Below are 26093 nucleotides of genomic sequence, written 5' to 3'. Positions count from 1 at the left end.
AAAAATATCTAGTTATATCGTATATTGTCATTTTAAGATAAAAAATAAGATGAATTTTGGTCCATATTGCCATTATATTATGATCTTCACATATACTGTATATCTTTTTGTATGATAATGCAGAGTAAGTTATACATAAAATACTCAAGTACAAGTAAAAAGTAGCTCAATTAATTAATATTCATAGTAAAAGCTACGAGTCACTTTCCCCGTTCACATTTACTTTTGGTAATAAATCATATTCTCATGTATAAACTTAAAAAGGAAGAGACAAAATAGGAACTTAATTTATTTCCCACAAAGGCATTTGTATAAAATAAAAGGTTTGCCAAAATTTGATTGTTGTCTGGTCATTGAATTTTTTTGTAGTTTCACAATGTCTGTTGATCATTTTAAAACAAAAAAGTTATATTTTACTCAGTAATGGTTGGGTGTAGAAATGCAATTAATTACTTTACTTATTTTAAAATATACTTAAGTACAAGTAAAAGTAATGATTTAGAAATATACTCAAAAAACGTACAAGTACCCCTAAAGCAACTCAATTACAGTAACATGAAAAAAAAATATAACGTAATTACGAAAATTAAATATATTTATTACAGTATATAATGTAAATTATATATTAGGAATTAAATACAATATATTATAATATAATAAAATGTATTATATCATGTTGCTTTTTTTAATTATTATTTTATTATAAAAAGGTATGACAGATGATAGGATAATGATTAAAGTACCAGTATCTCTACTGAAAACAATTAAAATAATCGTGGAAGTACCAGATCCCCACGATGAGCAAAAACCACGATCCATCTATTAATCTGTATTAAACCACACATATCATAGAAAACATCTTATCTAAAAAAAAAGGGTACATAAATGCAGGGAAAAGGATTGTAAAGTTGACTCTAAAAACTCCAGTGCACACATTGTTCTGCTGAAAGACCAGACATTTGTTTTTTAAAAGAATAACGTCCAACTCACTCCAGTGGCTTCGTTTGATGGAAAACACATAAAACCTTAGAAGGCTATACTTTATAGCAGAGAAGCATCCACTGTATTCATCCACTTCAGGAAAATAAATTTCCTTTTTTTAATATATCTAACACATCATTAAATATATTAAGTGCAACATGAATACATACATTACTCATAAAGTGGTTTAATTAATGTGTCTGAGTATGAAAACGTGGCATCTGTTGAAGTGGCTGTGAAGTAAACAGATGACGAATCACACCACTTTTAGTCGCAGTGATACAGCGTGTAATGAAGATTTTAGATCATTATGTAATGCAGAAAACATGATGTTATTGCAGTAAAAATATAAAACAATAATGTCACAGCAACAGTGACGTGCAGTCAGGGTAGGCAGTCTCTCATCATGTAAAATACTAACAATGATAATTTATTAAATTGCCCACTTCACTGATCTAAAAATTTGTTTTCTGTACGATTTCAACATTTTATACTCTAAATCATGTATGCGCAACTGGTGGCTCGGGGGCCACATGTGGTCTTCAGTCTAATTTGTTGCGGCCCCAAAAGCAAATCCCCAAAATGATCCATTCAAGAAGATGAAAGGAACATGAATTCCAACATAATACACAGTACACAAATGCATTAAGGTGCAGTCCGCAACTCTCAGATCCCTCTGTCCCCCTCCCTCCCCGCTGCTCTCATGCCCTGCCTCCAAACTTTCCAAAGTCCCTCCCTCAGATGAGCAAACAAGCTAACGTTAGCCAAACAGCTACATCACAGTAATATAACATGCTCTGTTAAAAGCATATTACTGCAGCATTTCTCTCTCTCTCTCTCTCTCTCTCTCAATGTGCACACATCTCAGCAACAACCCAGTGTCACTTGCAGCAGCCCACACGGAGGCTGCTGCGTGCACACAATCAATACATGCACCACAGAGTTCTAGTGTAACAATTACAAATCAAACCATGTAAATCAAGCAGCAGTAATTAGACCACACACTGTAAAACAGACGGTGCTACAGCCCTGGGAAAGGGGCGGGGACTGTGAGCAACAGCTGTCAGATAGCCCATCAAACACAATCCTAGCTCTGATTGGTTCTTTTTGCTCGGTCGCGGTGCATTCTGGCAATCTGCCAAAGGCTGCAGGAGCATCAGGGGCGGGGCTCTATGAGTTCGTTTTTTTCACACAAACTACTAGTTTGATGTAAAACTGTCCTTACATAGTGAAAAGCTTTAGCAAATATGACAAAAAGTCACTTTTAGAAGAGTTGCAGACTGCACCTTTAAGTACCCAAAAAATTCCAAAAATACACAAATTGACTCAAAACATGAAATGACAACAAAAGACAGACGCATGAACCACCTAATCAAAATTACCTTTATTACAGAATGGCTCGACAAACATGCAAACTGTTAAATCTACACAAAATGACAACAAAACAACAAATAAAAATACATTAAGTGACCACCAAAAATGCTCAAATGTGGGCATCTGAGCCTTTTTGTGTCAGTAAACCTCAATTTCAATTTATTTATTTTTAAATAGTAAAATGATCCTCAGGAAAACTGACAGGTAAATTTGATATTTGATATTTTAATAATTATTAACTACATAGGTGTAAGCCACAGAACTGTAACATGGTTCCCCAGGTTTGCGTTTAAGTTTAGTAGAATTCCCAAGACAATTACATGGTCAATTATCTGAACTAAATTACAATTAAATTATGATTAGAACAGAAACAATTTTTTTACATTACAATTATGTCAAATGTAATTCATTATAAATTACAATTTCAGTGCAAGAACATACAACATATGCAACAATATCTTCTTGCATAAGCAGGATAAAATTAATTTAAAGTAAAATTAGATAGATTTTTTACAAATGTACAAATAAAATGGTATTAAAAAAAGCAAGCATTTAAGCAAGGTCCACTGTTATGCTATTTTTCACCCATCTCCATTTGTTTTAAGAACTCCACCCACAGACGGACTTTTACTCCAGGAAGAAAAAAGGAGCAATAAGTCACATTACTGATGAACTGGTGAATTGAAACACTATTAATACATTAATAAATCAGAAAAAAAGGAATGTTACGAAAAGCACGCACATGATGCGTGATTAGAGAAACCAGAGGTGGTGTAATGAATCTACTGGTGATCCTCAATTCTTGTGATCAAAAATCTGCCGTTAGTGGCTCACATTATTATGGTTTATTTTTACTGCCCTAAAAAAAAAAAACTGTGTAATTGTTTTTGCAAAAGTGTAGAATCGTAAAATTTGTAACATCTATTGTTCTTCTCACCAGCCTCACAGTCAATGGTCAGTCACCAGTTTATTTGTATACTTTTTGGACTGTAACACTGTGTTTTCACACAGGAAAAATGCTGCTTATCTGTTTTTCTGTATTTCTGTTTTGGTTTCTTCTCCTCCTCTGACCACAGAACTATTCAATTTAAGAGGATAGTCCATTGTGTTGTCCAACCGCTGCGTCGCATTGGGTGACAAACACGTCAGATCATCCCATATAGGCAATGTAACGGCTACTAAAAGTGAAACTGATTGTGAGCGCTCTTTGGTTTATCTATTAACTGTAATATCAACCTGCCTTTGCTATGTTTGTTTTAGCTGGTAGTTTGAGAGGGAGGAGCTCACGTTCTTATATAGGGTAGGAGGAGCCAGGATTGTCAGGAGGAGGAGTTTCTGTGTTGTGACGTCACAACGTGAGAAAAATCCAACTGGCTTGTTTGGAACTGACTGATTACAAAATGTGGAATCATGAGGGAGGGAGGAAACAGAACTTTTTCCAACTTTGTCCCTCTGAATGAGGCTAAAGGAATGTATTTTTTTCATAATGCTGCCCCCTTAAAGTCTGCTTTGAAACACACTTTCTAATAAAATGGATTCTAACAGTAATGAACTACCATTGTTAGACAATAAGGGTTGTACATCATTTTCTCGTGTTATATTAAACCTTAACTGCTAATGGTGCCACTGGCTGCATTTCAATAGGCTTTGGTTGACATCGACCCACTGATTATGGAGCTGCAGCGGATCAATAGCAGCTAAGAATACATAGATTGGGTGACAAATCTCTGTGTAGAGCTGCCAAATACTCTCCTCTTGTTGCACGTCTTAAAAAACAAAACAGAAAAAAAAAAAAAAAAATCAAGACATTAAGATTCAGGAATCAATTGTGCTGTGTCCTCAGATTCCACTAGAAAGGCAGATTTGTTTTCCCGTTTCTCTGTCTGACTGTTCATTACGCCTCTTTTTAAATTACCACCGTTTGACGCTGTTTAAAAAAAAAAAAACACTGCTTTTCACGTCCACAAAATCCTCCTGTCTGTGAATTATCAAAAGAGTGTAAAGTACAGTCTGTTTTAGTGCTTCTTGTTTCAGCTCCTGCCAAAATCAAAACAGCTCAAATGAAGTGTTACTTTACTTTTATTTTTTTATTAATTTCTTTATCAGCAGAATAATTGTTTAATTTAAGATGAAGGCCATTTAACTAAGAGAGAAGACAGGAGCAAGGAAAGGAGTCATTTGTGCGAGTACAACCATAATTGCTTCATTTTATCTTGTTTTGTAAATTGCAACCAGTTTTTATATATATATATATATATATATATATATATATATATATATATATATATATAGCACTTTGTCCTCGGTGGTAAAATAGCTCTGAGATATATATATATATATATATATATATATATATATATATATATATATATATCTCAGAGCTATTTTACCACCGAGGACAAAGTGCTTCAACACTCACCTGCCATTCTATAAACTGTGCTGTGCTTTCATTTGAAAAAAAAAAATGAAAAAATATAGCAAGAAAATGGTCAATGGCAAAGAAAAAAGAACTGAACATTAGTTAAAAAGCTGAGCACAAAGAAATGTTCTATTCTATTTTGAGAGTGAAGCTCTTATAAAAGGAGTTGAAAGAGTATTTGTACGTATCAGACTGACGGCGTACTCGTCCACTATAAAAGGTGGATCGTAGAAATAAAAGAATAGTAAAATGTTTAAGTGAAAAGTTTAATCAACCAAAATAAAGCAGAACAATGTGGGTGATTCAGGTCTAAAAGTATAACGTTTTTGGGAGAAAATACATAAAGTCACTAAAAATGACGTGAAACTTCTCAGCATCCGTTTACGGGACTCCACATCCCACAATGCAATGCACTAAACTGTTACGACAATATCAATGAACAGTGTTTAAAGTGGAGATCAAAAACAAAAAAAACAAAATATGAGCAACATTTTCAACCTTTTACATGTTTTTTTTGAGCAAATGATCTTCAATGTATTGATCTATGAGGTCTACACTACGTCTTTATCAGCTAGAAAGCGTCTCCAGTGATTTAGGTACAGAAAGACAACAATAAAACCTGACAATTATGATCAAAGAAAAACAAAAAAAAAATTAAATATCATCTTACTCACTCAGCCCTATCCAGGCAGATATATACAGTTATTCTTTTTAATTCCCACCTCCTCCATTGGTCCAAAAACTTATTTTTACTAAATAAGTGATTTTTCAAAAATGTTGAATGATTATTTTGACATGACCCATCAGACGAAGTACCTGTGACTGCAGTGCCATATAACTAATTTTATATATTTCATAATTCTATAGGCATACAAAAGAGATATGGGTTAGAGTAAGTCTGAACGTGATTGGTTTATTGAACGTTGAGCAAGTTTCTTCATTTTCTAGTTTCCATCCAATGCGAGTCACAGAAATTGAATAACAGGTGGCAAAAACATGGCAAGAAAAGAGGGAAAAGTGAATAAAATGGACAAAAAGCAGTCAAGAGTGTCAAATAATTGGGAAAAAAAGAGGAAATGGGTGATATGTAATGGCAAATGTAGCTTAAAATTTGGGCAAAATGTGGCAAACGATAATGAAGGGCAAAAATATGAAACAAAAAGAGGCACAATTTAGGGGGAAAAGGAAAACAGTGGTATTTATTGGGCAAAAGTTAGTTATTTTGAATGAAAAGTTACAAAAATTATTAAAGAAAAAAAGCATTAGATGACAGGAGTGGCAAAACTATAACAGAAATAAATGTATTGGCTTTAATAGTGAATGTTCACTGCTACATTAACCTTTAACCTAGTTTTACCTGGGCTCACTCTGTTCCGGTGTCACAGTCTGAGTTTACCTCCATACTTAGATTATTTTTCAATCTCAGTATGTGACTGCTACATACTGTGATGTACCCATGCTGGATTAGCAGTGTACAGAGATTGCTGAACTGATTTTAAAACATCACATCAGTCGACTATCGATAAAAAAAAATATGATTGTCATGATCAGATTTATATGAATATGACAGCTTATTATTGTTAAGTTACATTAGGTTCACTGTTATTCATTGCAATGTATATTATTAAGAAATTATTCCTTTTCGTATTGAGTTTTATTCTAATAATGTTTCTTTTGGAGAATAAACTATTTCTATTTGTATTGACATTGCTGCATGAGGCTCAGATTGCCATACTGAGCTTGTCATGGAAAATTAGTGAAAGGAAGAATAAATTCTTAAGTATATTCCAACATGTTTTTTTGTACAAACACTTTAGCTTTAAAATTTAATTTTCAATCTCAGCACGGCGGAAGTAGCGAAACTCACAGCGGAACTAGCAAAAATTCATTTTCCGCTAATGCACATGCTCATAATTGATCTCAGTACTGAGGTAAACTCAGACTGTGACACCGGCACCACAGGACTCACAGTATAGTCTCTTAAATAGAATTCAACACAGGCCTAAAACAGGAGCCAACATTAATGTTTGTCATTATAAAATTTATTCAATTTAAATAATAAATAAAAAAAAGATACTTACATCCCTGCAACACCAAACAAACAGTTCAGACATGGCCAAACCAAAAGGTGAGCATGTGTGGTCTACATTACCTAATTAAGGCATATGCAGCAATGGTGCATTCAAGGACACTAGGAAATGTGCTCCGCACCTCAGTACATTTGTTTGCTGTCTAATGTGTAATACTGTAATTTTAGTATTCAATCTCCTGTTCTATAAATATACAATACCTGGCAAAAGTTTTAGAACGCCCTAATTTTTCCAGTTTTTTATTGCAATTCAAGTTGTGCAAGTCCAATGAATAGCTTGAAATGGTATAAAGTTAAGTATTGACCAGCCAGGGGTTAAAAAAAAGGTTTGGTTACTCAAAACTGAAAAATAATGTACATTTCATAATTATACAAATAGGACTTTTTAAGGGAACAGGAAGTGAGTTAAAATTGAAAGCTGTTCTGCAGCAATGAAGGTTGAATCAGCCTTGAAAGCTGGCGCTACTATTGTAATTCCTACAGGTGATCCAACTTTTCTTGCTTCCTTCCAACCCTCTGTCTGCTTAAAAGCAGTGTTGGAACACACTGTGGTACCAGACCCTCATGTGCACCAGCTGAACAGTATCGTTCATGTTTCCATCATTTCTTTTTCAACTCAAATCGTTATTTTTTCTATGCTTTCGTTTCAGAGTGCAATGACACAATAAACTGAATAAGTTTGAGTAAAAAAGCCAGGTGTTCTAAAACTTTTGAACAGTAGTGTAAATTCAATATAAATCATAAGAGTTTAAGCTTTTTCTCGTGCAGAGGTGTCAAACTCATTTCAGTTCAGGGGCCAATTACGGAGCACTTTGATGCCAAGTGGGGGCCACACATTTTATGCTAGAAAATTAGAAATTTTAACATTATTGGTCCCTAGTTTACACTTCTACGTATACATAAAATATTAAATACGTAAGAAAGCGACAATATCCAAGCAATAACTGACAGATATTTAAATTTCCTAGTGTGACCAAATTCTATTTCAGGGAAAAATAATATGTTGTAATTTCAGGAAAATTGAAGGATTTTGAAAGAATTTTGAGTTTTTGTAACTGTTTAACATTAAAGATGACTTCTTTTACACAATGATTCATGTTTTTTTTGTCATATTTACTTTCACCTGCGGGCTCAATTGGATGCTCCAAAGGGCCGGATTTGGCCCCCAGGCCATGAGTTTGACACATGTGCTTGAATGGTTTAATTAGCATTCATCAACCTGATATCAATGTTTCTAAAGACATAAACAGATTTGTTCACATGAGTTCTGATTGAATTTTTTAATATTAATATATTTTGAGACAGTTTCCTTCTCATTTATTCTTTTTTAGCCATAGTCTCATTTTTTTTTTTCTTTTTTACATAAAACAGAAAACTTCAGAAGTGAGTGAGTATATTGGAGAAAATGTTAAAAATGCCAATTTACAACACGTAACGTACTCTATTACAAATTGAATCAAGGTCATACGCATGACATTATCATAATAGAAGCAAATGACTGTGTGGCTCATCCATTGCATTTGTTATTTTTAAGAAAATTACACTCAAAATGTCAAGGAGATGGATTTTAAAAGTGGCAGATGAAGTTTTGAAAAAAGAAAAGTGCACTTCTCTCCCTCTGCCTCAGACTGAGGTGTGGGTATAGTTCCAAACAGATTAAATGCTAATAAAACTGACAGGATGCAATTCCAGTTTTAAGCCTCATGAAATATGCATTGGTGTCTATGAGACATAAGCAGAGGAAATGACACGGTGACACCAGACAAAAAGGAACGAGGATCCATTTATGCTCTGCTGGCAGTCTGTAAAACTACTGCAAACGCAGTATGATTCAAACCTCTGATAACAATAACCATTATATGTGATCTAATTGTACTGGAAAAACACATTTTATCAACACTTTTCATGTATACTGCCATGGCACTTGACAGAGGAAAATTAACAAATGAAAGCATTCAAAATATGGGTTTTTATAATACTTATTTTTAGTAAAAAATTATAATCACACTAAATATTACCAGCAATTCACAAAACAACAACAAAAACACAGAAAATAAGAGAAAATAATATCCTGAATAATTAAAAGAAATGACAAACGACAAAATACACAAAATGACACCAACAAAAAACGACAACAAAGACACACTAAATGAGAGAAAAACATGCAAGGTCACTTCAAAATGGAGAAAAATAACAGAAAAACATACAAAACGACGTAAGAAATGACACCAAAAACACACACACTGAGATGGAATAATTTGAATAATACTAACAACACAAAAAACTACAACAAAAACACATGAAATTAGAGAAAAATATACTGAAAAATAAAAAAAACAGATGAACTCCATATTTGTCTGTTCGAATATTTGGAAGTTTGCAATTTCCCCATGCTTTTATCACATGACTGCTGTCATTTTAAATCTCAAATTGTTCAAAGGACTCAATTTTCCTGAAATTATTTCACAATTTCCCCAAAAGAAATAAAAATTGGTCAGAAAATCAATGAAATTTAAATGAGAAGCCTCACATACTTTTAATTTATACATCGTGTGGCAGCGGTTCTCAACCTTGGGGTCACGAGACACTGGAAGGGGGTCGCCAGATGCCTTTAAGAAACTAAGAATATTTTTTGAACAATTTGAGCCCATTTTTGCTTAACCCTTAACCTATTTTCATCACTTTTTCTTGCCATATTTTGCTCCTTTTAATGCATTTTTGCTACATTTCTCCCATGTCTGCCACTTCTCCATCACATCTCGGTCTTTCCTGCACATTTTTTCCACTTTTAAAACATTTACGGGACTTATAAACCCTTTCCACCACTTTCCCACCTAATATTGCCTATGTTGACCCATTATTGTCACTTTTAACCATATTAATGCTAATTATTGCCAATTTAACCACACTCACCATATATCATGCCCATTATTTGCCAGTTTAAACTAAATGTCCAACTTTTTTGCCACTTCTAAACCAATATTGACACTTTTAACCCTTTTGACTACTTTTTCTCTCTGTTTTTGGCCACTATTATTTTCAACTTTTAATCAATTTTTGTGGTTTTTTAAAATCCCATTTCACCACCTCTTCCACCATTTTTGGTCACTTTAAACTAATTTTATTTCTGATTAAAACAAGAATTTACATCTTTAAGATGACTATATACTATGGTTCAAATAATAATAAACAACCACCTTCATATACAGTAGGGGTCCCCCGCCTGGTCTCTGGCACCTTTATTTTGGGGGTCGTGGGCTGAAAAGGTTGGGAACCACTGGTGTGGTCTCGGTTTGTCATTATATATTTAAGCCACATTAATTTTCTTAGAAACTGTTCTTGGTTGACATGATATGGCATTGAAATAATATCAGCAAGAAAAAAAAAATATGGCAGAACTCGCCTCCTCGCGGGCCTCGGGGTATGTTTTTACTGCATTAGATGGATCGCTGCACAAGTCTATAGAAATGCAATATTGCTAAAAAAAAAAAAGGGCACCATTTGCCTTGGGCATTCACCCTGATTATATCAAGGTTATGAAAAACACTTTCTCTCAGAGCAACAGCACAAAAATAGAGACTTGGGGGCTTGTTTTGTGGCTTTTAAAGACTCTAATCACTGATTACAGAGACTTTTTTCTTCTTATTTTGGTTCTTCAAGCACAAAAACTCCAAGCGTTACGTTAAAGCTGTGGAGAATTTAGTCACACAAGTTAGAAAGCAGCTGGATATTAAGCTGTTCCCTGCCTTTTTACCTTTGCTATTTAAATAAATAGTAACTTTATAGATTGTGCTTGTGATAAAAACCCTACAAATTGTATTTCATCCTAATAAGTCATACTGGGGGGTTTCCTGTGGGGCTGATTTCACCTCTGTATCCCAGTGCAACGTCTAATTATAAGAGGCATGTGGAAATTCAAAGCCTTTTTTGAAGTGATGCAATTTTTAGTAAGAAAACTAGAAACAGAAAATCATCACAGATGTCGGTTGTTTTGCACAATGGAAATTGCATTTTTAAAGGAACAAAATCAGGTTCATCTAAGGATCTAATGTTGGACAAGTTTGTTTGTTTGTTTGTTTGTTTGTTTGTTTGTTTGTTTGTTTGTTTGTTTTCTCAATCCTAAAGGATCCATTTATCAAATCAAACTTCTGACTGACTGCTGATGTTTTTAGGAACCGCAGTAGATCAAGTACTTTGTGTTCATTTGTTTTCTTCTTCTGCATCAGTTTTACTGTATAAAGGATTCGGTTTTAAGATGATTTTCATATTTTTTTCTTTAAATCTGTCTTAAAATTGACTATTCTGTCTGTTTTTTTCCTAAAGACCTGTTTTGGACTGTTACGACTCAGGGCCTGATTTACTAATTCCAACAAACCAGACTTAATGACAATTTTGTCAGTAAAATGCTCAAAATAACACGAGGGGCGCTAAACCTGAAGGCTACAGGTCTGGCGCCCCTAGTGGCCAAAAGTTACATAGTGTGTCTTTAACTAAATGTAGTCTTTTAAATATGTTTTTTTTTTTTTTTTTTTTTTTTTTTTTTTTTATTATAATTATAATTATTACAAATAAATTTGTTTAATTGATAATAAAGCCAGTTTTTTTTTTTTTTTTGTTTAATCTGCAGAGGTCTGGACTAAAAGTTAAAGCAAAAAAAAAAGTTCTGCTCCAAATCGTCAAACTTAAATAGCATATAGCTGACATAGGCATAGTTTGAAATACTTGCGGGGGAGAAACAAAATGAATAATAGAATTAAATATATAAACCGTCTCGAGAATTGCGCCAACAACAATGTGTGTAACATTTACATACTAGAAAAGCACTCGGAGAGCGCAGACCTCCGCCAAGCAGCTCAAGCTCAGCTAACACGCTCCGGCCACGATCACATGTAAACTCAGGATTACCATGACTACCTGTCAACATTGAGCTGTGTTACCATGACCACCTGTCAACATTGAGCTGTTGACAAGAAGTTCCACCGTGTGGATGGGGAAAGAAATGGGAAATATATACATCTATATATTTTCTTTTGGTAGCCAGATCATCACCAAAATTAAATCACCTGTTCCTTGTCCCATTATCAATTTTCCTGAAAATTTCATCCCAATCTGTTCATAACTTTTCAACTTATCATTCTAACAGATTGAAAAATAAACGGAGGGTAAAACATAATCTTACCACTCTACGCTTCGTGCTTAGCGGCGGTAATAATGCAAAAATGATTAGTAACATAATTGATAATATTCACGACAAAAATGTGCGTCGGTGCGTCGTTAAATTTATGATCAAATCAGGCCGGCCAACAATTTCTGCTTTATTTTTGCTGCAGTACCATACATGAACTGCTGGGAGCAGTGTTGCTTCACCATTTACATTGTGAAGAAGAATTTGCGCAACAGAAGAAAAACCAACCTAAAGTCTCAAAAGTTTGACTTGATTTCACTGAACACTGATGCTACACACCTGAGGTAGAACAAACATATGTGACATTAAAACTAACACTAATACATACTGTTTTATGGCACTTAAAATATTTATATAGAATAGCTGACAATAGCTGTGTTTCCATTACCCTTTGGAAATGCGCAAAATCTAAATAGCGCAATAAAAGCTAGTAATGGAAACACTTTCAAACCTCTCCAATATCGCTAAAATGTTTTTACTTGCATTCATGATTCGGTTTTCCAGATGTTTTCATAATAAAATGTATTACAAAAGCGCAATGGAAACACTTTTTAAGCAATTACACGTCACATGACCACTTCTCCTCGAGACTAATGTCATTTAGTTGACTAAAACTAGACTGCAAGTAAAATAGTTCTAATGACAAAATGAATTTTGACTAAAACTAAGTTTAATTTCAGTTAAAAGACAATGACTAAAACTAAATCAAAGTTTTTTGTTGAAATTAACACTGGGAAAGCGTTTAGTTGTTGAGTTTTTGAGTCAAAACAATCGAGATAAACATAAAAGCCACGGTATGAATTGAAATTGAATTTGCTCAATGATCCATTTAAACGCTTTGTCTCTCTCTGTTGCCACTGGTCCATTCTTTCCATTTTTGCCCATTTATCTGCTTCTCTGTCTCTGGAAAGCTGTGTGGAAAATTGGAGCTCCAGCATTGAATGACTATAAGACATAAAAAAAACATATTGAGGACATGATGAACTTAAGCAATTCAGTTTTAAAAAGTTATTAATTTTGTTTGTCGGACTCCACCTGAAGCTGAAGGCATTAGTTCATGAAGGCCGTAAGTCGCACTTAATGTTGCATGTGTGTGCGATCAAGCTCATTTTAGCATTAAATAGTCGTTGTCTTAAGCAAAAGTGTTGGCGCGTTGCCACATGGTCTAATCTGAAGTCAGCATCATTGTAGCATTGTGAGCCCAAATTCTAAGGGATTTAGAATCAAAGTTAATTAAGCTTTTGCTGCGGTTTGCAAAAATATTAAGTAATGTGCTGACTGCTAATTAACCCTCGGAAACTGCTTCCTTTCAGAACAGTAAGTGATATTTGAGAGTATATCTTCTTTCTTATATAATTAGTAATGTCTTACCAAGCATAACTAATAGCTTCCTCTTGTTATAATAGTTTTATTCTCTTGCTTAAATGAAAGGGAAAAATAATATTTAACGTCTGTCAGATTTTTTTATTATTTTTTTTTTTACTGAAAATTGAAAAAAACTTTTATTGATCTGTTTTTATGGCTTTAACTTAAAAAAGAATATTAATAATTTAATCATCATGAGGCCTCAGTTTGGACTTTATTTTGATTACTGAAAATGTTGATCCGTTTTGGTTCATTTTGGTGTTTTATCTCTTTGTGGTTGTTTTCAAATAGTGTTTGAAGGAATGGATTTACAATTTTTAAGGTGATAATGCAACCAATTTGAATTTTTATCAGCCTGAAAAGATCATTTCAACCAATAAGTCGACACAAAGACAGAGCTACGAAGACATAGTCACGCTTTTTTACTTTTGACCTTAATTACCTAGCACCGCTATATGCTAAGCTAACATGTCAGACATAGGGCTTCACGGCTCCTGATTAGGATGATAAGCATTCCCAATGAAGTATATTTCCAAGTTTCCCAAGATGCATTTGGAACCTACAAGGACAAAAACCTAAATCACACTGAGGCTAAATATCTCTGTTGATTCTCCACCTTTACTTTGAAAGTTCTGAAAACATTTGACGTGAGAAAGTGAATATCAACATGTGCTCATTTGATCCATTAAACTCACAGACACATTTTATTCTGACATTTTGGAGATTTTCGGGATTATTCTACTGACAAAACTTCTGGATAATTTCAAAACAAGAGCCTTATTTACAAAAGCGTTAAAAGGTTAATGGAATACACGAAGACATGATTTTATTTTGAAAAGGGGATGTTTGATTTTTAGCTTGAAGCCGGTCCCTGGACCATTTTAAGTTCTGCTCGCAATGCATCATGGGGCGGTTGAGTATGTATTAAAAAATGTCCTCATATAGTATAAATCTGGATTTTTTTTGCATACTCAATCTTTTCAAATTGTCTAATATGATATATATACTCATTTTGACGTCAAACTTAGTAGTAGTACGTATAACATTTCCAACACAGCCATAATTCAGAAGGCATAGCCACGCTCTTTTACTTTTGATCCTGCTTAGCCAGCGCTGCTATGTGCTGCTAAGCTAACAAAAAGTTGCTTGACATGTTGCGTCACAGTCTCAGAGGACGACATCTTTGAGATGGTTTTTTCTTATCGGTTATATACAGTACGTATACATATAACACAAAACATGTAAGAAACCGACAATATCCAAGCACTAAGTCCCAACAGGATCTTCACTTTAAATTCCCTTGATTTTGTGACCAATTTCTATTTCATTAAGGAAAATGTAATGTAATACTTTGATGAAAATTGGAAGATTTTTTAGGTATTTTAACATTAAAATGTCTTGCCATCTTGTGATATAAACCCCGAGAAAACTATGAGCCCCTGCGCATATAATTTAGTTTAATTTACACGATGATTCATCTCTGTCATTTTCACTTTCTCCTGCGGGCCGAATTGGATGCTCCAAAGGGCCAGATTTGGCCCCCAGGCCTTGAGTTTGACACAGGTGAGCTACAGGTTCAAAATAGATTTTTTTTTTTTCTCGTAATGATCAAACTTTTACATTGTCCCACCCTAACTCCCTCTCCCTGTTCCCTTCCCCCTCCCCTAGGTGTAACACTGCCCTCTCTTTGTATATTCTTCTTTTAATAAAGTTTTTCTTACACTTTATTAGGGAGGGCTGGTGATGGTCATAATTATGCTATAAAATAAATGTATTTATTTAACCTTCGACAACATGGACAAAAAACAGATACAATTTTACCACTTACTTACTTTAATGCTGATGCTTGAAAAACATTTATGTTGTATCTTTTTTTTTGTTATAAAATTAGTATTATACCCAGAATGTCTCCGTACTCTTTTTTTCTTTGTCCCTTGACATAATTTAATATTACTCGATGTAATTTAACAATCTTAATCCAATGAGGCGATGCTGCATAGGTCAGGAAAACAGCGTGTGCACTTGAGATAGAATGTTAAAAAAGCTCCTCAGAGCCAAGTTGGGCTGTTGTTTTTTTTTAAAGCTGAAAATCGAAGGAAAGTTCACACCCTTTCAATCCACCAATGCCCTGTAGAAATGATTTATCAGCAAAGTGCTGACATCAAGCCTATATAGTTGCTCCAGTGTTACCTCTTCGCTCCTGCCTGGTGAATATAATTATACCACATTCATTCTCATCAGTTTTCACTTCAGCGTAGGTTTTTATTTACATTTTATTGATCGCAAACAAGAGATTGTTTGTTTAGAAATGCTTTCCACCTAAAATGTCCTCCCTTTCCACTATCAGTAGTTTAATTAGAGCCCTTAAGGGAACGAAAACGTAAAGATCAATACAGAATTGAAAGATATAAACAAAACCAAAAAAAAAAAACATATCAAGCTGTTTTGTAAGCCTGATACAGTGAGTAACATATTACTTTGAAAAGCCAATGGCAAGCCTGAATTTGCTTTCCCCACCCCCTTATTAGCATATGATGCTAACGAGTGACAGTGTTTACTTCACTAGTAAAGTATACTTATGCACTAGGAAACCAAAACTGAGCTTCATAATGGTTGATATCACTGATTTATGCCATATTCAGGACTCCTTTTAAAAACACTGAATAAAGCCACAATGTTGCGTCAAATAAAAAATGCACATCTGGTTTCAATGACCGCAATCTATTGATATCATAAAACTCTATTATAATTAAGGAACTAGAGCGATCAAGTTGATGATCCAGTGGCAGAACAATAACTTTAAAATGCAACTACACGTTGCATTTTGCATCACGTTAATGATTGTGATTAACTAGAGGCTTTCTTTGATTCAAATGGGCAACAAAGGCACAGAATAACCCAATGTGCACTCAAGCAGAATATAATAAAGGCAAAACGTATCGAAGTTAAACAGCATTTTAGGTTGGACCAACTCCTGAAGGCTGAATGAAACAAGCACTTATTAGATGATCTGGAACACAGGAGAGATGCACTTTGGTTATTATGGATCCCTGACTACCATGTTTTATGATTGAAAAAGGTAGCCAATTAATTAGAAAATATGAAATCTTAAAAAATCATAATAGGGGCTTTAAAACAGAACTGAAAACTAAAGGTAAGGTCTAAACCATTAGTGTTCAACTCTTTTTAGTTCAGGGGCCAAACACGGAGGAGTTTGATCTCAAGAGGGCAGTTTACATTCCTATGTTTACATAAAATACAAAATATGTAAGAAACCGACAATATCCAAGCAATAATTCACAGATATCAGTTTACTTTAAATATCCTCATTTTGTGACCATTTTTTTAAATTTATTTAAGGGAAATATTATGTCATAATTTGAGGAAAATGTAAGAATTTTGTAAGAATTTTCAGATTTTACAACAGTTTCACATTCAAAATGAAGTTTTACCTTAAAATTCTGTACTAGTAAATAGAGTTATTCTTCTTTACTAGTAGTGTGCTTGACCTCTATGCACCAAAATATAACACTACGAGTATAGGTAGACCTTTATTCTTCTAGTAGTACTAGTAAAGGCCTAATATTCACTAGTAGTACTGGTAAAGGCTTAATATTCACTAGTAGTACTAGTAAAGGCTTAATATTTACTAGTAGCACTAGTAAAGGTTTAATATTCACTAGTAGTACTAGTAAAGGCTTAATTTTCACTAGTAGTACTAGTAAAGGCTTAATATTCACTAGTAGTACTAGTAAAGGCTTAATATTCACTAGTAGTACTAGTAAAGGCTTAATTTTCACTAGTAGTACTAGTAAAGGCTTAATTTTCAATAGTAGTACTAGTAAAGGCTTAATTTTCCCTAGTAGTACTAGTAAAGGCTTAATATTCACTAGTAGTACTAGTAAAGGCTTAATTTTCACTAGTAGTACTAGTAAAGGCTTAATTTTCAATAGTAGTACTAGTAAAGGCTTAATATTCACTAGTAGTACTGGTAAAGGCTTAATATTCACTAGTAGTACTAGTAAAGGCTTAATTTCCACTAGTAGTACTAGTAAAGGCTTAATTTTCACTAGTAGTACTAAAAAAAGGCTTAATTTCCACTAGGAGTACTAGTAAAAGCTTAATGTTCACAACTAGTACTTGTAAAGGCTTAATATTCACTTGTAGTACTAGTAAAAGTTTAATATGCACTTGTAGTACTAGTAAAAGCTTAATATGCACTTGTAGTACTTGTAAAAGCTTAATATGCACTTGTAGTACTAGTAAAAGCTTAATATGCACTTGTAGTACTAGTAAAAGCTTAATATGCACTTGTAGTACTAGTAAAAGCTTAATATGCACTTGTAGTACTAGTAAAAGCTTAATATGCACTTGTAGTACTTGTTGACCCATTGGAAAATGTATTAAGAGGGATTATTACAAACCCAGCTACTGGATTGGTTGTATTACTTTCAAAAGCCAATAGCAAACCTGAAATTGATTTTATGTGGGAAAATTAGTAATTTTAACAATATTTTGCCATAGTTTGCACTCAAATGTTTACATAAAATACAAAATATGTAAGAAACCAAAAATATCCAAACAATAAGTGGCAGATATCAGTCGCAACGGGATCTTCAATTTAATTTTCCTACATTTTGTGACAAATTTTTATTTAATTAAGGGAATTATTATGTAATAAGTTGAAGAAAATTGAAGGATTTTGTAAGAATTTTGAGTTTTTTCATTAATAATGACTGCAATCATTCCAAAACTGTGAGCCCTTGCAAATATTGTTAAGTTTTATTTACACTATGATTCATGTTTTTTTTTTCATTGTTACTTTCTCCTGCGGACCGGATTTGGCCCCCGGGCCTTGAGTTTGACACATGTGCTCGAAATTGCTCCACTCATAGTTTCGTTGCTAAGCTGCTCCCAGAAATGACACTGAAAACCAGACGTTGCGCTGACAGCATTCACTCATGCGTTAAAGTCACTAATCAGGAACAAATGTCGACTATTTTCATGGCAGACGTTTTAGATTGTAGGTCTGACCTCCTGGTGACAAAGTTTGAATCGTGTGGACCGACCATGCAGGTGGTCTAAATCCTGACCGCACAAGAAAGTCTTTTTTATTTTAAAACTTAACTGTGTTGTTGCTCAGGCTATTTTCAGCTGAAGGAGGATCACAGCAGGCACCTGTGAAGAGAGCTCAGACGTGTCATCTTTGTTTCCTCTACAAATGACACCAGTTTGGCTTTAAAGCTGGGCCTACACCGTTTAATACCCAGTGTCAAAAATAAAATGTATTACAACATTATTACTCTTTTGTTTGGGAGTTGTTTTTGTTTTGTTTGGGTTTTTTTTTTTATATTCAAAAATCAGGGGTCATGAAATTTAAAAAAAAGACATTGTGGATTTATTATAGAAGTATTAAAGGTACTTCCTGTACAATAATATAAGTTTTAGTTTTAGTTAAATTACCAGCTCATTTGTTTTCTTTTAATAGCAAGCTGCACTAAAGACTTGCTTTCAATTATTTATTAATAAAGCACAGTATGGTTCAATTTTTCATGTTACAGGTTAGTTTGCATTGGTTAGCTTTGTTACCTCTGCTAAGGAGGTCATATTTTCGCCGGTGTTTATTTATTTGTTTACCTGTTAGCAAGATTACATTAAAAATATTAAACAATTTTTTTTATTTTTTTTTACCAAAGATGGACCTTTCGCTATTGGAAGGGATCCAGATCTATACACTGATTCTGGATCACTTTGAATTATCTTCATCTCTCAACATCGGCAAAAATTCATTGAAACAAAAATGTGTGAGTTAGCTAGTAATCACGAAGTGTTGGAAACACTTGAGAATAGAAGTCCTTTTGGGAAGTCCTTCAACAGTCCATGATTTACTAGCTAACTTCTGCCATCAGAGCATCAGCCATGCGAGGTTTAAGGGAGAGTATAGGTCCCTTTGGAGAGCTCTTCTTCTCTGCTTCATTGTCTACTACGCAACCGCAGAGTTGGAACTGTAGCCCCTTGCGAAAGATTTTTTTTCAGGTCACAACTGTTTTTAATTCTCTTTCGGTAAACAAAAGAGGGTTACAGCGGCATCTTTAACTTTTTCTGGTTTTTTAGAGATACCAAAAGCAGCACAGGATGGCAATTTGACTGAAAAAGTGATATGAAAAGCTGCTAAATGATCTAAAATTAGGCTGAATGTTTCACTCCAATAGAAAACAAAGGGATGTTTACAGGCAGTGGGGCCGTGTGACATCATCAGTCCCATTTTTAAAAGGCAAAAAAAATAATATGGTGCATAATAATGCGTTTTTTGTTAGGCATAAAATAATCAATACAACATTTTAGGCCAAACAAATATCGCTTTAAAAGTTTTTACGCTTTGATGAGAAGGTTTTTCAGATATTTCATGATTAAAATGTACAATGGAGGCATTTTTCCCGCAACTACACGTCAACATGTTGCGGTACGTGTGGACAAAAGAGGAGACCAAGACATTTCTTAGAATTACACTTAAAAATGATTACTGTCACAAGAGTGACAGTGTTGAGGTTGAGGTTGTTAGGAGCGTCCGTCGTCCTGCAGCCAAGATTTCACAGGATTTTCAAGGCTCCAAAATAACCTTCAATGGAAACAATTTTACTTTGTCGAAATTTTAGAAATATGGCCTTTATATTGTGGAAAAACTGTAACGGAAACACAGCTAATGATTTGAACAACTTGAACAAATAAATATATGCATCTTGTGCCATTCGATGGGTTTGGAGCCTGACGCCCATGCACTGCAATCTGTAAAACTTCAAAGACGTCTCTGAGAATAAGCTTCAAAACACGCTGCATTAAAGGCATTGTAAGGAATGCTGCAAAATAGCTCAGAACCAGACTTAAAGTTTCTTTTATTTGTTTTGATGTTACTTTGATGTCACGTTACGTGTCCTCTTCTTAGCTTTACTTTTTATCTTCTAGCTCAACATTGTTCTTCCTGTTTACTAATCATGCATTTGTCTTCTTCCTCCGATTCACCCCGTTTTTATGCCAAAGTCCAACAGAGTGTAATTTTCTTGATGATGTATTCAACCATTTTACAATCATTACCTCTCTTATCGCCCTCCTCTCTTCATCTTAGTAATTGCCTTTTCATTAAATCTGCTCTGTTTATTAAGACCACCCATGCCTTATTGATCCCCCAAAGCTATATTCCAAAGAATTCACTTCATTGCTCTTTTATAGTTTGCTGTACCACTCATTCTTGGCCATTTTTTAAAAATAAAAAGCAAACCTGGCTTGTGCACTCCCTTCTTTTTGCAGCAGTTTTTCACCTTTAACAGCATCAGCAGCCAATTTTCTGCTCCCCCGCTGCGTTCTTTTCTAGCGCTTTTTAAAGAGGACATTGAAAGGTGCCTTTGTATTTGTTTTCTCATCCTGCTGATATTTTTCTTCGCTCACTCTGGGTTTTTCTTTCCAGGAATGGGTGACGGCCACTGACCTGCTCATTTCTCTGAGCCGACTGAACACCTTTGGAGACGAGTTTTTTAAAGATGCAAAAGTGTTGCGATCGTACTTCTACGCCATCTCTGATTTGTCCGTGGGTGGAAGGTGAGAAGCTCCAGTTACAATAAAGCCCTTTTTATTTGAAAACATCAAACATTATTCACTGCATGATTTCACTTAGATGATTTTCTAGTTTTATCTCATGCCAACTTTTACATCATTCTCAGCGAACGCTACATGCATTTGATGAGTGGAAATCTGAGGTGGCCCATATCAATTGTACATTTTTACATTTAATAATGTAACTTTCTAATTAGGTCTTTGTTCCAGGGGTGGATTGGGACAAAAATTCAGCTCTGGCATTTATCAGCCCACCACATTATCAGCGACACCATGTAGAAGCCATTAGTAAGTCAGTAATGTTCTTTATGTCTTAATTAGGGCCCGAGCACAACGGTGCGGAGGACCCTTATTGTAATATACCTTGTTTTTATTATTTTTTCTTATAGATAGCATATCGCATGTTAAGACTGGTGAAAAATTTATATTTTAGGGGAATGACTCAATGGCGCCACCTTGAAAATTGTATTGGTCCCAGCTTGGACTGATGACATAAAACTTCTGTAAATTCTGACATCATCACTGTAGAGAGTGATGATGTCAGAATTCTACAGTGTACTGAAGAACTATTACTTTAGTACAACGATGATTTCAGTCATTCCCACCACACTGCCACAACAGGGGTCTCACCAGGAATTTTTCACAGCATAAGGGGATCGAGTGGCGCGACCGAAGTCATAGTCATAGCGCCACCTATTAATAAAAGAAAATCAGAGGCATTTTATTTGCACAGAATATTGCAGGAAAGTTTGTGATATAATCCTTGAAAATGGTCAGCTACGTCTCAACATTTCAGCCACACCCCGACATACAACGTACCTCAACGGTTGCAGGGCCCGATTTAATGCTGCTTGCAGCTTTAATATGAATTATTATTCACCCAAAAAATCTTAAAACAGAAAACTTTGGAACCTCTTTTTACCTATTTCCTTTGGTCATTTTGCAACTTCCAATTTTTGCCCCTTAAGTTATGACACTTTTTTTCCGATTTTAGCTTCCTTTTGCCAATAAATTCCCCTTTTTTACAGTTTTTTTGTCAATTTTTGAAAATTCTTTTTGACACTTTATCCAATTTTTTTCCTTTCTTAAAATTTTTTTGGCCACTTTTCATCCAAATAAGCTAACTTTTTCCCAATAAATACAACTTGTTTCCTTTTTTCCTACATTTTTTCTCTTTTGTTCCATATTTTTTTTTTCTCTTTTTCACTATTGTTTGCCACTTTTTGCCCTTTTCAATACTACATACTTAATCATATACAGTATGTATTCAGCAGAGAAAGGTACAAACACTTTAACCACACAGTTGCTCCAGCTAAATCACTACATAGTATTTTCAGGCATCATCATCATCATCAACCCTATTTTGTGACCATGAATTACTATTTTGTGTGCAAGTTATACTTATGTGTTTCATGCACACTAATTAATATTTTGTGAGCACAAGTTAATTTTTTTGTCACTGTGTCATGTCTAGGGCTATGTATAAATCTATGTTTTTACATAAAAAAATACCCCCTAAAGTCAGAACCACCTCCCTGTGAGAAAAATAGAATTTACAATGATTTAAAACAGTGTTTGTCAAATAAGGGCACAAAAGAAAAAATGGAAATTTAACAAACAAAAACGTTAAATAATATGGGTTTTATAATTGAATTTTTAGTTAAAAATTCTAATCATAATCATGATAATAGAAATGATCCTGATTAGAACATAAACTGAAATTACAACGCTCACACCAGGGAAAGAGATGACCAGAAATTATACAAACTATAGAAACAAATTCATTCAGGAGGCACTAAATATTGTTTTATTCCGCATTTTTACAATAAGATTCATTATAATGTGTTATCACTAATTAATTCCATCATTATGCTCTATAGTTGTTTTTTTCATAGTATTCTGAGCCAAATTTTGTATTTGGTCAAAGAGGGTAGCCAACTTGGATTTGGAAATAAAAGAAAGGGGGTACTTGGGCCAAAAATGTTTGAGAAACACTGGTTTCGAGAAATGCCTGTGATGCATATTTTACTCATTAAAACTTATCTGATGATGTATATTTGTTGCGAATGCTCAGAACTCTCTGCTTACAAGGTTGTGTGAGTTATCTTTCCGTAATGTGTGCAAAGTGAGAGAGAAAATCGACACTTCATCCTGGAACGCCCGGTGTCTGGCGAGGTGCCATCAGACCAGAGCAAATCAAGATAATCCTCCATCCTCCTTCCACTTCTTTTGGTTTATTACTCACAGTAATGAGAGAGGACGTCGCAAACCGAGGGCCGCGCTGCACCTTGGCACCGCCAATAGAAGTGGCCGATTAAATAATCGAGATGAAGCCTTCAGAAGGAATATAAACCTGATCTGACACCTGTCACAAACACTTAGGAACGCTGTGGAGACGTGACAAATACCAACCAATGTCACAACACCTTAGGGAGTGACCCGCGGGGCAATACGTTAGCCTTATACCAGTGCTTTCTACAAGCACACATGAATTCACCGCAGAGAGCTAGCCATCAAGTAGAGGAGCCAGATTGTGTTAAAAAGGCTTGATTTCCACCTGAGTATCAGTGGAACTACAATCAAAGTTGACTGCTGTAAAAACACGTGTGTGATGGGAAAAAAAAAAAAAAAAACTTCCATACTGCTTGTTCAAGCCTTTTACTCTGAAGGGTTTGAAGAAAACAGCCTCTTATGACCCAGTGAGTGCACCAGGAATCAGACTGTGGATGTGATTATTGATATAGTAGTGCACTTGTGCCAAACTCAAGGCCCGGGGGCCAAATTTGGCCCTTTAGAGCAGTGGTTATCAAACTTTTTTTGGCTCAAATACTGCCTTTTTTGTACTTCTGAATATAAGTCCCCACTTTGTCCGACTGCAACATTTTGCTTAGAAAACCATTTAAAAACAACTATAGAGCATAATGATGGAATGAACAAGTGAAAACACACATTTTAAAGAATCTAATTTTGTAAATAAGTATTTAGTGCAGTGGTTCCCAACCTTTTTTGGATCGTGACCCCATTTGAATAAATATTTTTGTCTTCCAGAATTCATATTTGATCACGTTGGAGCCCAGATATTTCATTATTATTTTAAAAAAATTCAATTCATTTGTTCAATTTAAAAAATTCAAAGAATCTATGAGAATTTTCCAGAAATTTAAGGCAACCCAATTTAAACTTAAGGCGAATGCAAATGGGGTCCCGACCCAAAGGTTGAAAAAAACTTGCATTACGTTAAATCTGATTGGTCGGCTATAATGTGATGCATTTGAATGTCGTCTGGTTATTTTGTTTCTTTGTAGTTTCACAATATCTGTTGATCATTTTAAAACAAAACATAATATTTTACTCACTAACTGTTTGGAGTAGAAATGTAACACTTTGTTTAAAATGTACTTAAATACAAGTAAAATTACTGATTTAAAAACATACTGAAATAAGTAACCATAGCAACTCAATTACAGTAACTCGTAATCTGTTACTTTCACCTCTGGGTATGTGACTAATAAAGTCATTTAACATCAAATTATTAATGCATTTATATTATAATCACCATCTGATATTGATTTTAGTGACAGCAGAGGGAAGTACTGGTTAGAACTTATGCTTCACAACAAAAAGGTTTTGGATTTGAAACCCAAGAGACAATTGAAGACGCTGAAAATTGTACGTCAGTGGTTGTTTATGTAACTAAAAGTTCTGAGTAAGTTCCGTTCAGATTCTTTTTAGTTATTTTTTTGCTTCAGTGGAGACAGTCTACAACCTGTTATTTTCATTTGAGTGAACCTGCGTCAGTTCGGTTTCTCGTGAGGGTCTGATGTCATGTTGTCTTCGTCATCTCATTTAGTTTTGTATTTTCTGCCAACGGAAAATTGTAGTTACTAAGCAGACTATTGTTACTGAACCCCACCGTGGGTCATGTGGGCACGGCCCGTTACCGTAAGCGCCTCAGGCGACAGCCTCAGGGGGCAGAAGGAAAGGAAAGAAGAAGATAACATCAGGTTTGAAAGCAGCAGTGTTTTACTTTTGGATATTAAGCTGGAAAAAATGACAACTTTAAGTTGACTTGACTTTGTTCTAAGTCAGACTGATGCCAAACATTGAACAAATCAAAAACAAATAAATGATTAAGTCCATGTCACTTAAATCAATTAGGTTAATATAATTGAGCAACTTAATGAACATTGAAGAACAGTCATGTGGAGACAAGGCCAAAGTCAGCAAAATGATGGTCCATTTATGAATCTATGATAATCACATTTATTTATTCATCTGAATAATAACCACTGTTATCCAGGAAGGATAAATAAGTAAATTATTGTCTCAATAAAAAATAAAAGTGACCAAAAATGGTGGAAAAGGTGGTTAAAATGGGATTTTAAAAATCACAGCAATTGGTTAAAAGTCGCAATTTAATGTAGCAACAAATGGACAGAAAAAGTAGGGAAAAAAGAGTTCAAAGTGTCAATATTGGCTTAAAAATGGCTGAAAAAGAGGAAGGGGGTGGGTGGGGGATCGGGTGTAATGTAATTTAAAAAATAAGAATAATTAGTTTCAACTGTCAAATCGTGAATGTGGTAAAATTTGCAAAAATAAGCATGAGATATGGTGAAAAGAGGTTAAAAGTGACAATAATGGGTCAACATATGCAACATTAGGTGGAAAAGTAGTGGAAAGGGTTTATAAGTGATGAAAATGTATTGAAAGTGGAAATAATATGCAGAAAAGGCATTTAAATTTGATGGAGAAGTGGCAGAAATGGGAGTAACACAGCAAAATATGGCAAGAAAAAGTGATGAAAATAGGTTAAAATATGGCAAGTTTGGTGAAGTTGCAGAAAAATGGTAAAAAAAAAAAAAAAAAATAGGCAGAAATGAACTTAGAAATATTCCTTGTTTGAGATTGAATTTCTTGTTTGAATTGTTTGCAACATTCATAAACTCAATAATAACTATTTAAACGTGTCTGTTCTGCAGTTTTGCTAAAGAGCTACACATAGCAACACTCTGGAACTGCCTTCATTCACACTTGGTTAGAATAATGATGTCTGAAATCAGGTTTGAAAATTG

At 34.4% G+C, this 26093-nt stretch overlaps 1 protein-coding gene across 1 annotated transcript in view; it reads left to right on the top strand.

Annotated features, from left to right (window-relative positions):
- The window catches only part of lamc3 (laminin, gamma 3), a 182497-nt gene that overhangs the window by 24506 nt on the left and 131898 nt on the right, over positions 1 to 26093 (top strand). The window contains exon 3 of the mRNA XM_028463174.1: positions 20876 to 21006. Within this exon, the coding sequence (XP_028318975.1) occupies positions 20876 to 21006 (131 nt within the window). The remainder of the gene's footprint in view (positions 1 to 20875; positions 21007 to 26093) is intronic.

This window comes from Gouania willdenowi, chromosome 12 (assembly GCF_900634775.1).
Source record: "Gouania willdenowi chromosome 12, fGouWil2.1, whole genome shotgun sequence".
NCBI lineage: Eukaryota > Metazoa > Chordata > Actinopteri > Blenniiformes > Gobiesocidae > Gouania > Gouania willdenowi.
The sequence above is the reverse complement of the archived record's forward strand: the minus strand, read 5'-3'. Positions and strand labels throughout refer to the sequence as shown.